Below are 17,230 nucleotides of genomic sequence, written 5' to 3' on the forward strand. Positions count from 1 at the left end.
ACAAAGTAACAGCTGCAAAAACCGTATTCAAACATCAACAGACGCAGGAATCTGAGCACAAAGACAGAATGAAACAAACAGACAAAGACACAAGGGGACAAACAAGAAAGGGAAGGAAGAAATGAGGCTGAGTGGAGGCTAAACACGTATTTTGGTAAGCTCGTCATGCACACTAATCCCATTCCTCACCACCTCCACATGCCACAACACACACAGAGCATCTCGCCTTCATCCTGCATTTGCTGTGGTTTTCAGTGTAATGGTCTGGAGGAGACAGCTTCTGGGTAGCAGTTTGATTTCTAAGTCAAGCGCAGTTCATTAGTTCGTCTCTCCTTTGTCTCTTTTCACATCCTCTGTGTTGCTTTGGAGAACACAGGTTTCCCCCTTCCGGTTTCATTTAACGCTGTGTTTTTTGCTTAAGCGTGCCCTTCCTTCCAATTAGCTTTCTTGAGTTTAGATTTACATTTTATACACTTGCGGGACATTTTCTGTCAGCGAGGAGCGCAGCAGTCAGTCACAGCGCAACCACAGATACATGAACCAAGCAGAAAAATCACAGCTTCCAGGAAATAGTGTCGTCTATTTTGTCACTTACGTAAAGGAGCTCTGTGGAGTTTTCTTGTAAAGAAACAAAAGTTATGTTTACATCCAGTGTTACTCAGTAAAACACATTGTGTGCATCCTCGAGGTCTAACAATCGTGTTGAGTGCATTTTCCTGCCTCACAAAACAGCTGAAAAGCCAATTTTTTTTAAAAAAAAATATTATATTCACTATTATTTACATCCAGGTTTACCAACTTGCTCTTCTTCTTCCCTCCCTTTGCTGGGGACTGCAACATATCAGATCTGTTGAACAGTGGAATCGTGCAAAACACACATAAGAAAGACATATTGCTTTTTGATATAATGTCTTTATTTATATGGAACGTATTAACCGCCAACATTAAAAAATCATTTCTCTTAAAACATTAGCATCGTGAAATGATAATAAAACAGTGGCAACGGCAATCTGAGTGGGTCAGACTTTTAAAAAATTTAAACGGTTAAATATTCAAGCACAGTACTTCATCACTTAAGTATCATCACTAATGCACAAGGAAAAATGAAACCACAGCACACTGTGAATGAGTCTCCTTAAATTTCCAATTTCAATCAACACCAACCGCGTTTTGTTGTGTATGAATCTTGGGAAGCACTTTGGGCTGCACCTTTGAATTAAAACATGCTATACAAATAAAGTTATTCTTATTGTTCTTATTCTATCGTTGTGCATTCGTGAACGTGATACAGTAGGCAGCAGTGTTCGATGATAAATGATGCAATGGATACAAAAATGTAAGAGGCATTTAGTGAGAAATTAGGGCAAGTGTCCCTTGTGCTGACAATGGTCATTAATTAAGGATTCCCAGCAAAAACTGTTGAAATCCAGCCTGCGATAGAATAGAAAACACTCTTCTTCCTCATTCCTGTATCACTTTCACTGCTTCCTCTCATGAATCAGGTATGAGGCAAACACTGTGGCTCTTTCTATAATGGTCCTATTATGTCTGAATAAAGCATTAATTAATGGCATGTATGGTTGAGTGACAGAAAGCCATTACTTTAACAGATGAAGCCAGCAGTGCTTTGTTTATATTTTCAGTAAGTGACATCACCAGTGCAGCTGCATGTCCGTCCATACCCTGACTTCCTAAATCTCCGCCAGTATTGACTTTGCCCTCAGATGGAGAGTATCACCTTGATGTCTGCACTGATCACACTCAGAGGTCACTGATAATGATCAAAACAATTTCTACTGAGAGGCAGCGAGAGAGGGTGTCGCCCGCCTTCCACCCTCCACCTCCCCTGCTTCATGGCTTCAATTACTCGGTGTGACGGCATCAGTATGAATAATGCAGCAGTCTCCTGCCCCGGCCTGGAGTACGACGTACGCCTCTGCGTGCACACTAACATGAAAGAAAGAGGGCAAAAGTTCTTTTGAATGATCAAAGCCCAGCTGGAATAAGAACAGCAGCAATGCAGAAGCTGAAACAGCAGTGTGTTCTACCAACTGAGCTTAATCACTGAACTTATACATTCCCCTCAACATGTGAACCCATGTGATCTTTGTCCTCAGCTGCCATTATTATCCAGCATTTCTATGTTTAATAGTGTTTACAGCTGAGCTTTGTGCTTTTTTGCCCTGAGATGTTTTTGCTCCAGGCTCCTCTGATGCTGATGAAGGATGTTTTATCCTAATGAGGCTTACATGGGTAATTAAAAGGCTGGTTAGAATGGACCATAGATTTAAAGATTCTAATCCAGTTGCACACTGAAATAGTTTCAAGGCTAAAATGTGTCCACGCGCACTGTGGTGCATTCTTTCCAGGGTTGCATTGTGATCAGTAAGTCACGCTGGGTGGAGCTGACTGTCACAGAGGCCATCGTTTGATGAATGGCGCCGTACTTCGTCTATGGCATCCATCTCCACATGCAATCTGTTATCCTAGCTTCTACGTCACACCAGCACCCTTCTCCAATATACAGTCCTCTCCTATGGTCTACACCCTGAGTATAACAACCCTGTAAAATGTTGTTTTGTAGGTTTTATCACTGATATTATCCATATAACCTATTAAACATAAGAATTTCAGAAACACACCTTTTTGTACCTAGAAAAAAAAGACTCTCTCCAACTAATCTGAGGTAGATATCATGTTCTAATGGGAAATAAAGATGAGAGACATGGATGAAGTCATGAAAGAATGCCAAAAAGTGCTAAGAAAGATGTATGCAAAAGGCAAGCCCAGAAAAGCAAAGGCCAGCAGTGGCTATTAATGTTATTTCAGACCAAAGAAAGAAGCAGAGGGAGACTTCTCCTCTTCTGCCGGTCTTCCATTCCCGTCTCTATCCCTCCATCTGTCTCTGTCACCACAAAATCAGTAATGGCACAGAGAAAAACACCACGCTGCAAATGGGAAAGGAAGGATGAGTAAGAGAGAGGAGATAAATGTGTGTGTGCATGCATCTGGTGCGTGCGTGTGCGCGCTTGTGTGTTTTGTTTGTGATCTGTGTGCCGAGCATCAATGATTCATCGTCATCCGTCTCCCACGCCCTGTCTGCCAGACTGAGTCGGGAGAGTGTTGTTTGCTTGGTACCAGCGTGTGTGTCGTGTTAGGCCTCAAGGCATGGTCGCATTTGCCTTCGGTCCAACGGAAGTGCCCCGCACGCAGCACCCGCAGAAATTAGGTGGAGTCACAGGTTCGATGGAGGTCATAAAAAATATTGAGCAGAGCGATAAAAAGCATAAACATTCTGCGAGAGTAGTGCAGCAATTGTAGTCTAGTCTAGTGTAATTTTCAAACAGAATGATGGCACACCACAAGAGTAATTACCCCTTAATTTTCATACGCAACATGCATCAACACAACACTGTTTCCTTTGGCCGACCATGCAAATTTGCTGGTTGAATAATGCTGAGCTTTGACCTGCAAGTCAGCTGCATGTAGCACTGAAGCAGGAAACACATTCTTGACTTCTCAGTTGCGTGAGCTTCAATTAAAGACTAATGCAAGTGTGGCTACGCCTTCTTGCGCCATACCAGGGGACGAATCAGCAATGCCCTCTTGTCACAGCCCATCGCAGTGCTAGTGAGAGGATTTTCTGAAGATAATTTTTTTTTTGCCCAGAAAAAAGGAAGATGGAGATGGAAAAGTCCTGATTTTGCCATCCATCACTATCTGATCTGGTAGAGTGAGATTTACATCTCTCTTCAACTCACACCACCAGTGACTTTGTTGCTGTGTGAGGCAAAGTTGCTGAGTTGCTCCCTTGATGCCAGCATGCCTGCTGTTGTGTGTTGGTGTTGTTAATCATGGTGAGATTCTCTTAGGAAGCGCACAAGCTGTAGCTGATAAAAGTGTGCATGTTAATATAGGCTGGAGGAAAGTGGCTGCAGCTACAATTTTGTATTTTGTGATCGGCAAACAAACTGAAAACATGTTTTACAGTAACTCAACTTTATTTATATAGCTCTTAAGACACAAGACAGTTGGTCCAAAGTGTTTTGCAGCACACACACACGGGACCAAAGACCAAAGAAAGACATTGAATGTGCCCCCCTTCTTTGAATCTGTGCAACAGTCTGATCTCCACATTTGAAAGCTTCTAGATCTGCCCCTGATTACAGATATATGCCCAAATATAACTAAAGAGTTGAATTTACACATCAAAAGCTACATTTTGTGTTTGAATGTCACTGTGTTTGACCTGTCAGTCATTCTGGGATTGATAACACGTTTAATCCTGTGTTCTGATTGTTCTCTGTGATCGGGTCAATAATGATTCTCAGGCTGATGAAAGTGATGAACTGTGAAACTGAAGCTATACAGGAGGAGGCACCCTGGTGGAGATGTTGAAGGCTCACCTCCAGGGTGCTGAGCAGCACATTGCCTGTCAGAAGGAGAAGGTCGGTGAGCCCTGTGCCACAATGGAGACAGAGACAACAGAGAACAAGCCTCTGTGCAAAGCTCCAGACAGTTTTAGGGTGGAGCTGAGTGAGCAGGAACAAAGCGCCGCCATCAGCAAGAACTCGAGGCTGAGAAAAAGTCTCATGCTGATGCAGGGGTTGATGGAGGAGCAAGATGCCCGCTGTCGGAGAGAGTGGAAACAAGGCCGGAGGAACTGGCAGCCAAGCTTACCAAGCTCAAGAGTGAGGAAGAGGTCAGTCAGGCCCTCCAGAGAGAAGTTATCTCGCTGCAGGAAAAGCTGATAAGGAGCTGGAGGAGGAGTCCTTCACTGTTTTACATGCCCTCGAACTTGTTCCCGAGCTCAAAGTCTTTGAGGAGAAGCTGCCAGAGTTAAAAAAAAAAAAAAAAAAAAAAACAGTTGCTAAGTCTGGGGAAGAATCCACCACCTCCTCAGTTTGAAGGAGAAAAATAACGAGAAGAAGAAATCTTGGCGTCTGAGACCATAACACCTCAGCAGCTCAGCACAGACCACCACTGACAGCTGTGTGCTGCAAGACAGCAGGGTGGTCCAGCGGTTAGCACTGAGACCTGACGGGCAGACCTCAGCTGACTGGCTGCTTTCTTTCTGTGCAGAGTCTTTATGTTCCTCCCCGTGTGAGCTGGGTTTCCTCTGAACGCTTCGGTTTCCTCCCACACTGCAAAGACGTGAAGGTGACGTGATCAGTAAACACAACATATTTGCATTGTAAACCCGACTTTGCAGGGGGCATTTCAGAAAAAGGAGAGAGAGAGAGAGAAGCAGTCAGTCAGTCAGCAGACATGAAGCGAGAGACGGAAGACAAAGACAGGAGTTGTGAGAACAGTCTGCTGTTCCAGCGGCGAGTCTTGTTTCTTGGTTGGTGTTGTGTGACTAACTTGATGGGAACTGCTCCCAGGATGAGGGTAGCCAGAGGCTTGTTTGGGAAGTGGGCCATTCATTGGTTTCCTAATTGGTGGGAGTGCAGCGAAATGGCTGACTTCATTGGCCTGTTTTTTGGCTGCCTTTCCGCCAATGAAATGCACTCAAGAGAGCGGAGGCTGTGGCCCGAAGGTCACAGATACACAGCGGCCGTTCCAATAGGAAAATACTTACAGACACCAACACATGCTCACAGACAAAACTCACACTTTAATGTAAGAGAAGCTTTGGTGTGGCTATTTAAATGTCTTAATCTTTATCAGAGAAAAACAGAACTCTCCTTAAAGCAATGCCATTCTTAATACCCATGAAATGTCCTTGTGAGATAGAGCCAGACATGCTGGTGTTAGTGATCAGATTTGTGGATATGGACTTAAAAGCCATGTGAGTCTTTAGTCTCCATTTGTGTCAGACACAAAGCACTGCTTTGTTTCACTTCACTTTGACAGGCAACAATCTGCGCTCAAAAACATTGCAAATACTCAGTGATAATCTGATTTCTCTTCAGCTGCATGCTGTGTGTGTACAGAACAACAAAGCTTTGCCAAAGTTATAAATGACACTGGTGCATTAATGGGAAATGTCTTTAAAGCCAAGGACGTGTGCACTGTCTGCAGCAGAAACGCATCCAGAAACCTTTCTGATCTGGAGAGTGTTTTTATTTCTGCTCAGGCAGCAAGCACTTTACAGACAGTTCATGTCATCATGCAAAACAGGAAGCGAATCAAACTTTTACGCTTCCGTTCATATCGGCACCTGCCACAAGTGTCAAACCTCGACGTCTGGAGCTGCTCTCTAACCTTCTTTGAAACGCTTGCCATACACTATGTTCTTCTTCTGGGGAAAAAAAAAAACCCTCTTTCACAGCTTTCTGGCTTATCAGGCACACACACACACACACACTCAAACAAATCTTTAAAGAGCAACTGCAGCCAAAGATGGACTCCCCCACTGCTTTCCCCACTTTCCCATTGAAGATCAATTCACATGGATTACATAGACTGGGGGTGTGCTTATAAAGGGACTTCTAAAAATAGATCCCATGGAACAAATGCCACCATATGCTTGTGCTCCTCGATGCCAATCAATGCAGTGACCTTTTTCTTAACTTGCTCATTGTGTCATTCGTCCTCCTCTGGCTGTATAGCCTTTCCCCTGTTCTCCTTTGCCCTCTCTTTCCCCTCCGTTGCTCCTCTCCTTAGTCTCTAACAGGTGACGGCAGTGTACGTAGCTTGGTGTTGTCAGGCTGGTGCTCCTCTGCTCCCTAACAGGCTGGTCAGACTGACACCTCAGTACATTGGGCACTGGCAGCTTGAGTATGCTATTTCCCCATCACCCTGTTTGTCCTTTTCTCAAAGTGACTCGTGCACAATGTCTGCGGTTTGAATCAGGTTAATGACCTTCAGCCAATGCCTCCCTCTATCATTCTCTAGTGACTGCTTCTACTTTTTATACAGCCTACCTCTATACTGCTAAGGTTACTGGGGGTCAGTAACTTGCAACCTTGCTTTTTTGCAGGACACGTAGTTGATTGGTGCATTGGCGGTTTGAATGACTGATCCTTCGATTAAAGGACAATCTCAATAACAGCTTGGTCACTTAAGTATCCCTGCCACCCTGTATGCCAGTGGTCATCAACTGGCAGCCCACGGGCCACATCCTGCATGCCAAAGTTCCCCATTTGGCCTCCAGAATATCAATGAAGTGAGAAAATGTGTGCATCTGACGTTACTCACCAGTGGAAGAGGTCCAGCTCCTCCTGAGTGTGACTGTTGATTAGCTTGTAAACCCCTGGCAACAAGCCAAAAAGTCTGTTTCATTCATAATGAATTATGATTATGAATTAGTTCACTCATCTACTGAATCAGATTATTTTCTGTTAGACACAAGAGGCGCCACTCAGGTTCATTTTCATTGGACAACTGTTGTCTTGAGTCTCAAACTGAGTAGTTTTGTTGCTTCCTGGGATCAAAATCTGCCTCCTTGGTGGAGATCTGAGAGCATTTTCTAGTTAAGTAACTAGTTTTCATTATGGATCTTCCATGTCTTTAAAAGTCTGATCCCAATCATAGAGGCCAAAACAATAACATAAATTTTGTAAGAAAATTAAAATATTAAACAACAATACGCTAATGAAAGAGGCTAATTAAATGCCTAAATAAATTGGGGTTTTTTTTGAAAGTCTGGCCTCCACAATGTCTGCTCAGAAAAATTCTGGCCGTTGGACAAATCTAGTTTAGGACGCAATAGAAAAAGATAATGTTTTGAAAAGTAATATTTTGAAAAAAGCTTTCTTGTGCACTGTGCATTGTGTAATCTCTCAAATCCTGTTATTTCAGTGGATTTTCATTTCCTGCCGAGGTGTTTCATGACATTAAGAGGATAAAACCAGGGTTCCCACTCAGACACTGACCTAAAAAAAAACCCCACAAAAAGCCATGCCACCTCACTGAAATTTAATTACCATCATGGGCTTTGTAGTTCTCTCAGAGGACATTTAACAAATTAATTTTGTTTACAGACATTCGCCTCTTTCAACCTCTAATCATATCTTGATTTTGGCTCCACATAATTGCTCAGATAAAGGCTGCAGGGAGCTGTGGTGTTCATTATCCACACCGAACAGCCAGATGGAGAAAGAGTTGAGTGGTGGAGAGCATAACCGCAGTCTATTCTGTCACCAGATTTCCCACGTTGCTCGGCTGCTGCAGAGCTCAGCCTCTCCGCATGCTCCCTTTAAAATCCCATGTGGTGCTCTGGCTGTACAGAAGCTGGAGGCTGAGAGCAGATTATCTCACTTTCCCATATGCTCTATACAGTATATCCACACAGAAATATATGTAAATACACTGCAGTCTGTGCAGCTTTATCATTTCATTTGGAGAATGTTGTGCAGGGTTTCAAAGTGACCTATATCCGATATGATTTTGAACAGACCTATGTCCTAAAATGACCCACATGTGCAGCTGAACAACAACAAATGATGTGACATCTGGCCAGCTGTTATAGGTACCAAATGCCCTAACCTAATTGTCACAAATGCTGGATTACACTACTGTATGAATGCTCTAGTTTTGTTTGAAATGAGTCACCTTCGCCAAATGTTAATTATATTCCACTCCATGCAGAGCGACAGTAAAAACAACACAACCTGTGGTATCTGGTAGCTCAGACTGCAGCCACAGGGACACGGATTTCAAACCGTGATTCAATTCCAAAAGACCAAATTCCTTGGAAAAAAAAGATCAATTAGAATACTTTCAACTGCAGCCTGACTATCAGTCTTTCAAACACATTATTGATGAGTCATTGTGAACTGACTGTAAACACTATACAGGATGCTCACTGTGGGTTTTAGTTATCATACACTCAAGACATAGAAGGGACAAAATGCTTCACAAAATAAGCTGAAATAAGGTGGGTTTCCTCGAGAGCTACTCTGCAGTAATGTGGTCACTTTTGTAGTACATTGCAATGACAAAGGTACAGTTTTAATACTCTTACTGCAGTCATCTCCTGATCTAAACGTGTGATCTATTGCTGTGTCAGGATGCAACGATACCAGTATATCAGGGGTCAGATGTTAGGTTGATAACCTGAAAGAAGATATGGTATTGATACTGAACTCTGAACTGACTCTGAGACTAGGTGTCTCTAATGGAGAGTTATTTAGCTGTCATGTGTATTTTTAAACTTATGTAAGGTTCAAGGTGTTATCCTGTTTTTATTAACTGCCAGAGAATCAGTGTTGGCAGTGATTGATGTTGGTGTGACAGACTCTTAAAAATCGGGACCACTGCCTAAGAAAACCAGACTCTGTGTGAGCAGTTTGTAATTCACTTTTGTCCCTCTGTTCATGCTCTGTCTGAGAGCACTTTGTCCCAATATAACTTATTTCCAGTCTACCATAATGTGCCACGGGCTCTCCCAGCTGCCGACACATTTGTCTGCAACAGCCTGGATGGTGAAGGTCTCAAGTGAGGGAAACAGGGAGAGAGGAGGAGAGTAAAGTTGACAGCTTTAGGTCCTGAAAGAAGGAACCATTGGGGGACGAGATGGCAAGTAAATTGCCTAAAGTTAGACTTTTTAAAGACGCGGGTCAAGTGAATGTAGCAGAATACCCTGCCATGAATCTGCAGCACTGTAGCTGTCCAGGATAAATGCTGCAGTGTACCAGAGACACAATCAAAAGTGTGCAAATTTAAACTGCTGTGAAACACACGCTGTTTGCAAATGTGTCTCCAGTCACAGGGATCTGTTCATTTAATGACCCTCTGCTCTGCATTGGAGAGCCTGCCAACCACTGGGTTATCTAAAAAATGGAAACAGACACTCAGTGTTTCTGTACCCAGCTCATATGGTCATACACTGTACTGTACGTCGTCTAAATGAGTGGCATGTAATGTGCTGTTTTGGTTGCAGTCTGGCCATTTTTGCCAGTATTGCAGAGCATATTTCCAGCTGAGGTGTATGTTTACACTGAGTGCATCAGTGTGTCCTTCACAAGTACACATATGTGAAAGAAAAAATAGGAGGAGGCAGATGCAGAAATATGAGAAAGACTGTGGTAAAATGTTAGAGGAGGCAAGAGAAGGTAGAGGTCAAGCAAGAAGAGAAGAGAGAAAGAGTGCATGGACACAGATACACCTCTAAGCACCTTATTATGCAAGATGAGCTCTTTTTATATTCCACTTCCTGCCTATCTGAATGTCAATCATAGAGACACATGCAGGTGATCAGCATTCCAGCTGCTTCCTGGAAAGGTTATGTACAGCACCACTGCTGAGAGAGAGAGTTGTTTTTCTGTCTGCTGCAAACCAGATGCTGTTTTAAATCATTCCGACAGGTCAGTGCAGCTGTGCCCTGAAAATCTCATACTGTAGGCTTTTTAGCAGTTGACCCACGACCTTGTCCTTTGTCCTTCGGCCTGTTCTGCCAAGACTGAATATATTTGAAAAGAGTGTTTTTAGTGCTGGGGTGTATCAACACAGATGGCATAGCTCAGGGAAAATCTCTGCAATGAATAGGTAAAGCAATCCCTAAAACAGTGCTTAGTGCATACAGTACATGTCAACCTGGGTACTGTATATAATCATTAAACATACACTAGGAAGTGTCATGCTGGTAAAGATATCTATGTACATATTCACCCACACAGTCTGTTAAAAGAACACATTTTCTTGGTCTGTGTTTTCTTTTCACAAAAAAAATGTCATTTTTGCAGCATGTATAGAAAATAAATCGCCCTGTTCCCACTTCTACCTCTTGCACAAATCTGCTCTGGTGTGTACAAATACACAACCACAGAAGCGGTAAGAGATGTGGATGAAAGGCCATTAATTCTTGTTTGGAGTTAGATTTTCTTCTAGTCCTCACTGCGGAAATTAATCAATATTAATAACCCTTCCCCGTTGTGTACTAAATTTGTTTTTGAATGAGCCAGTCTTCAGCTGAGGACATATTTGGGCTGCAGTTTACATATTTGTGTAACAGATCAGTGACAGCAAGCAGAATAGCGATAAGGGAAAGTTTCTTCAAGTGAACAGGACCATATTTGATTCCTCACCACACTTTGCACCATGCTCTCATTGAGCAAGCTCATCGAACACAATGCTGATCATTATTCTTTTATATTGCCTTTGAACAAATAGGTGATGCTAGTGCTGCAGAGGGTACAAAAGTAGATGTTGACCAGTTAGCTGAATAGCTGTATAGAGTGAAAGATTCCTGTAGAGATGACAGAGGGTCCTCTAGGAACAGTCACACATCATCTGCATAAAGACTAATTTTGTTCTGCCTTGTGCATGTTTGTATACCCTTAATGATCGTGTTTTGGAGCATTTTAGTGCTTGCAGCCAAAAAAATATAGCAAAGAATAAGGGAAGATGTGGGGACAAAGTGAATTTACAGTTAGCCCCTTGGTGGTGATTGGTTGTTGGTAGCTTATTTGCTTGCTTCAATAATACTTTTATTGAATACTACTAGTGTTCCAGTACATACATAGATATCAGCTAAACCTCTTTAGTTTTCAGATGATATCTACGTGTCCTCTGATAAATGTGAACAAATATTAGCATAAGATCAGATCAAGATTACAGTCTTATTCCCTTATAAAAAATAGATTTTTCATGTGTGTAGAAAAGGTTTATTCCTGGTACAAAATGCTGGAGTTGCTATAAAGAATGCAAGACTGTACTAGATATAACTCCTCCTGCTTTTCACTCATTAAGACCTCACAACTCGAGGGCCATAACTTTCCAAACATCAGGCGCTTTGATCTAACCCTGGAGCTGAAAACAATCAACATTTTCGTCTTATTTTTTTCTATTAACAAGAACAGTCACTGTGCAAGTCTTCAGAAGAGACTAGTGTCTATTGATGTTCTGTAAAAGTCTACCCCCACCCCTCTTTCTTCTCCCTTTGCTCCCATCCCTACAGCAGCCTCAACAGAAGCTGAACCAATTCATTAGAAGGCTCAGAAAGTCAATTATGGTAATGGTTCCCTTTGCCAGGGGAGGTGGAAACTCAGCAAAGCCAGATACTTTTTATTGCACTTCTTCTGCATGTTTTATATTTTTTATTTAGACCTCATTTATATGTGCAAATCAATCTTCTGAAGTATAGAGGGCAAAAGGGCTGGAGAGACGAGAAGAGGATGACAAGGAGGAGTCGGTTCTCAAGAATCCACGCAGTAGAGCAAAGCCAATGTGATGATAGAGGGAGGGTAGACCCGGTGTCAGGAGACCATCCACAGGAATCCCTCTTACTTATTCATGCAGCAGCCGAGCATCAGGGAATCTCCCAGCCTCATTATGAAATGTGTATTTGCAGAAGCTTGCACAGCAGTGCAGCTCCCGCTTGAAAGGCTCTGCTTATCCACTCCACTCTCCTCCCTTCTCCCTCTCTTTTTTAGATCAGATAACTCTAGGGAAGCAATGTCATGCTTCATTCATCGGGACGCCTCTCCCACTGTCCTGAATCCCACTCTCGCTTTTTTCTCTAGGAGGGAAAGCTTGGCTAATTTCAACAAGTTTGTGTAGCCGGCATAAAGGGAGCAGATGCCCGAGCTGAAGTTTGCATTTACTTATCATCTGTTTTTGTGCCACGTCGAGTGTCAGGCAGAGGGATGCGAGCATTGCACCACTGAGCAACTACATTTAAAGCCAAAACATGTATGTATGCATGTTAAAATATGGTTAAATAGTTTGGGTGACAAATATTCCACAGTTAAATGCATACTATATGTATACTGTAAATGCCATAAATAGGTTTTTCAGTTAAACCCCTCCCCATGAATATGTAATAATTGCTTGGCATCTGTAGCTAGACACTGTACGCCTATCGAGCTTTGCTTTTCTCCACATGCTGATGAATCGGTATACTTCAGGCTGCAGTAAGACCAATACCTTGTCCAAATACATAAGCCAAGCAGCTAAACAGGGTTGTGTTAAATGAAATAGGCCTTTACTTTGAAATAAGATTCTACATTATAAAACTCGGACTAACTAGCTTTATGCTGCGGTACAAGAACAGTATTTCTTCCTATCACGTCTACTACATGGATTATTAACTGGTCAGTGTGCTGACATGCAGCTTTAGCCTCAGTCTTTTAGTCTGTCATGTAGCCATCAAGTGCATATTTAAGACCCCTTTTCAAGATTCATATTATAAATCAAGTCAGCTGGAGGCATTTAAAAGACAGCCAGAGACCATATCAAACAATTCATTGAGCTAACTATGCTAGAATGGAGAATTAGCCGCAGTAAAGACGGGTGAGGTTTAGCAAACAGTCAATTATTTTTTAATCATCATTTTGAGAGTGTGACCATGCATGCTGCTCAGGCATACAGCTTCATTTGAAAATGAATTAAGATTCCACTCAGTTAATATCTCTATAGCCATAACCTTGCAGCCCTCTCCAGTTCTTCTCTATCCTTTTCAGTTCAAAGGTCGCTCCCTGTGGCTCCAGGTCATTTCAGAGTACAGGTGGAAGCTATTTGTATTTCTGCCTTGTATGATGCCGCCGCGATGCTGGTTTGCTCCTCCAGATTCATCTCTGCTCCTTCTTGCCTGGGCCCAGAGGGAGATAAAAGGAGCAAGGCCTCTTCACTGCAGCTCGGCAGCCACCATTAGAGAGACTAGGTTGACCCGTGGCATGAAATTAAGGAGCTGAAGCCCATTGAGCAGCCCAGCTGATAGAAGCAGAGGATAATAAATCGCACTGAAAGAGGAAGGGAGGTTGAGAAGGAGGTGGGGGTGTGCGGGATGGATGTGGCAGCCCATGCAGCCTCCGGGGCACTCAGGATCCCTTTATTAGCATGGCTATTTTCACCCTCTCCTTCAACGGCCTGTCTCTTCATTGAGCAGACGCATCCACACACACGCGCACACACACTAAAACACTCTGTCATGTACTTTGTGTTCCCTCTCCCTTTCTCCCTGCTCTTTTATAATGAGGGTGCTGGAGTCAATGACATGTGCGGTATGTAGAACATACGTATTAAAAACCATAAAATACTTATTTGACCTTTACTGGATGTGCACAAAATGTTGGAACATGTTCGGTAGTTGTGTGGACATCCATACAAACTTAGTGGCATAGATGCTGGATACTGAGGTCAGTGAAGTAAAAATCATAGCTCCTTTGAAGGATTAGGTTGGCTGTATTTTATATCATCAACAATTCCCATAAATCCACCAAAATGAACAGTGCATTAGTCAGTCACCCTGTGTGTGGCTCTTAGCCTCAAGCTCATTCATTCCAAAGGTCTACGGCTTTGGCAACACGGGTAACACTTGGATCAATTCATTATTGTTTTGGTCTTTTCATGGTATTTATATTTAAAAAAAGTAGAATATCATGAGCCTTATCTTTCAAAAAAGGTGTTACTCTTAAATACAGTATATGAATATGTAAATATGCCTGTACCTGTACAAGTCTATTGGTGTTGCATCTTTTAACAAGAAAAAAGGTAAAAATGTGTACATAATACATGGTAAATGGCAATGAATAGTGTGTGTGTGTGTGTGTGTGTGTGTGCTTGTGTGTTTTTTTTTCTCCTTTAACAGGAAATCTGTCTTTGTGTGTTGAGTTTGTTTATCCTCACCAGTGTGTGATAGTGGCATGAAAAAGCAAAAGAAGAGCAGAGGGGACTGCAAGATTAAACACAAAGTTGGCAGAGTTTCATGCAATCCGACGCAACGCTGGCGCAAAGGGAGCGCTTTTCTGAGGGCTTTTCATAAACCTCTCTGTTATGAATTGCTGCTTATGTAATTGGTTGGCATTGAAGCGCCGCGGAGTAAGGAAAAGCCTGGAAAATGATTTGACGTCACATTTGAAAACCTGGGCATTCACTGCAGTGTCACACGTAACAATACACAGCTTGGATCCTGCGTAATACAACTGTGAACAAATACTTTTCATATCTTCAGTACAGCTTTCACACAGAGAGAAAGAATCACTTTTAAAAGCCAATTATTACTAAAAGTGCACAATAACACAAACCACAGTCCTGCCTGACTCAAATTTTTATGGGATTTTATCAATAAGGAGGCTTCATTCTTTCTTAAAATAATTGAAAAAGTCCACAAGGTATGGTTAAAGACCAGTGTAATGGACTGTATTGGTAAATGGACTGCATTTATATAGTGCTTTTCTGTCCTTACTGACCACTCGAAGCACTTTACAACATGAGCCAGCATTCACCCATTCACACACAACACACACACACACACACACACACACATTCATACACTGGTGGCAATCTGCAACCTGACCACTAGATGCCACTAAATCCCACACACTGGTCCTCCCACACTCAACTTTTTTAATTTTAATGGAAGTCTTGGCTTGTTGTCAAAGTTATAATCCTGGTGTAATTATAATTAAATCTGATTCCTGCCAGTTTGTTTGCCATCTGTTCTTTTTGACTCAATATCATGATTTCTTTCTTTCCTCCCTCCCTCCCCCCTTCCTACTTTCCTCGTTGTCTGCAGGATCTTGAGGACACAGTCGCTTGAATGGTATTATAACAATGTGAAGAGTCGCTTCAAGAGGTTCGGCAGCGCCAAGGTTTTGAAGACTCTCTACAGAAAGCACATTATAGAGAGAGGAGCGCTCTCTGATCTCCCAGGTAACTTCATCCTTTAAGCCGCCATGCATGGACTTTGTAGTGTGTGTAGTGCTGTTTCTTTTTTGATCTTGTAATCATTTTGATTGCAGAGCGGCCTTCTGTCTCGGTGCAACATCGTGTCATGTTGTGATTAAAGCAATTTCACAGATTTGGCCAGAGGCGTAATATAACTTCCTCAGCTCCGAAATAATTTGACATGCACGGCTCTGGTCGGACATCGAGAGTAAACACAGACGAGCTCACTTGATTGCTCATTAGTTTGCTTTGTTAAATGATCACTCCCTTTGTTTCACACATTTTGTCCTCTCACCGACTGATTCACTTAATTACTTTCTCACTAGCATGTCGAAACAAAGATTTTCCCACAGACAAATCTCCAGAGTTAAATTCAGGGAGGGCGATTGCTACGTGCAAATACTATGTTTGCACTTGTCTTGCTTAGTTTAAATGAATTTGATCATAACATTGTTTATTTGATTTGAAGAATCCTCTTTCTTCCATGGCTGCAGTTTAATCTTCGTTCTCTCTTTGTTGCTGTTGCATCTGTGAATGTGTTACGAACTTGTGCATTTTCTGTGTGTGAGTAAGGCAGCGTTGGTGCTTGTGTGTGAGTGTCAGCATTGTGGCCTGCCACTTAATCCCTGCAGTGTCTCAGGCCACTTTGCGTCCTCAGTGAATTGTTCCTGTGCAGGATGGCAGCAGGGCAGCTTTTATCCAGCCTCCCCTGCATTGTTTTGACCCGGTTGCGACATGATCGCTCTGCCTCTGTGGCTGTGACTACAAGGCATTATTTCAAACCCTAGTACATGGGATTAAATGGATGAAGAGAGCACAAAGGAGATAAATCAGGTCAGACTTGAGGCAGAACCGGATGAGGTTGAGATGAGAGGATATTTAGGAATACTCTGCGACCACAACTGCACGATGTTTTATCTATAATGTATAAAGTAATATGGACAACCTAAGTGATGTTGACAAAATTAATACCATTATAAGTTATACTATGCAGGCCACACAGTACAGCTTCACTATAACTAGCTGGCAATGCTCGTTAAATGTATATATGCTATAAAAAAGAGACAGCAGACAGCACATCTAGCCATTACGAGTGTACAACTATCTTTACAACCAGATATGGCTCACTGGGAATCTAAGGTTATGTTGGTCAGAAAGCAGCTTATATGTTTTTAGTCTAATAGCTAATACGGCAATGGACACATTTCCAGCTGACAGACATTTTTGAGATTTTCGAGTTAATTTCCTTCATCTTTACTAACATGATAGTGAGTAGGAAGCTTTTCCAGGAAAATTATGATATATGATTTTTGTTGTGGCTAATGCTCTTTCAGTGGTGCATGAGTGGACAAGATGATTCTCTGTCTAAAACTCCAGTTTTCTGATATCCTTTCCACTTTTCCCCCCTAATCATCCCCTACCCCCACTCCTAGTAGTTCTCTTCTTTCCTTTATTATCTCCTCTCCTCTCCTCTCCTCTTCTCTCCTCTCCTCTTTTCTCCTCTCCTCTCCACTCCTCTCCTCTCCTCTCCTCCCCTCTTCTCTCTTACATCATCTGGGGTGGAGATGGAAGGATTATGTGACTCGGCTGCTGGTCTCCCGGCTCACATGAGCCCAGCAGATTATAACGCTTCCAATTCTCAAATACTCGCTTCGCCGCTCCCACTAACTGGCTA

At 42.5% G+C, this 17,230-nt stretch overlaps 1 protein-coding gene across 1 annotated transcript in view; it reads left to right on the forward strand.

Annotated features, from left to right (window-relative positions):
* The window catches only part of myripb (myosin VIIA and Rab interacting protein b), a 96,234-nt gene that overhangs the window by 54,436 nt on the left and 24,568 nt on the right, over positions 1-17,230 (forward strand). Inside the window, exon 3 of the mRNA XM_041961712.1 lies at positions 15,404-15,540. Coding sequence (XP_041817646.1) covers positions 15,404-15,540 — 137 coding nt within the window. The remainder of the gene's footprint in view (positions 1-15,403; positions 15,541-17,230) is intronic.

Source organism: Chelmon rostratus, chromosome 20 (genome assembly GCF_017976325.1).
Source record: "Chelmon rostratus isolate fCheRos1 chromosome 20, fCheRos1.pri, whole genome shotgun sequence".
Classification (NCBI taxonomy): Eukaryota; Metazoa; Chordata; class Actinopteri; order Chaetodontiformes; family Chaetodontidae; genus Chelmon; species Chelmon rostratus.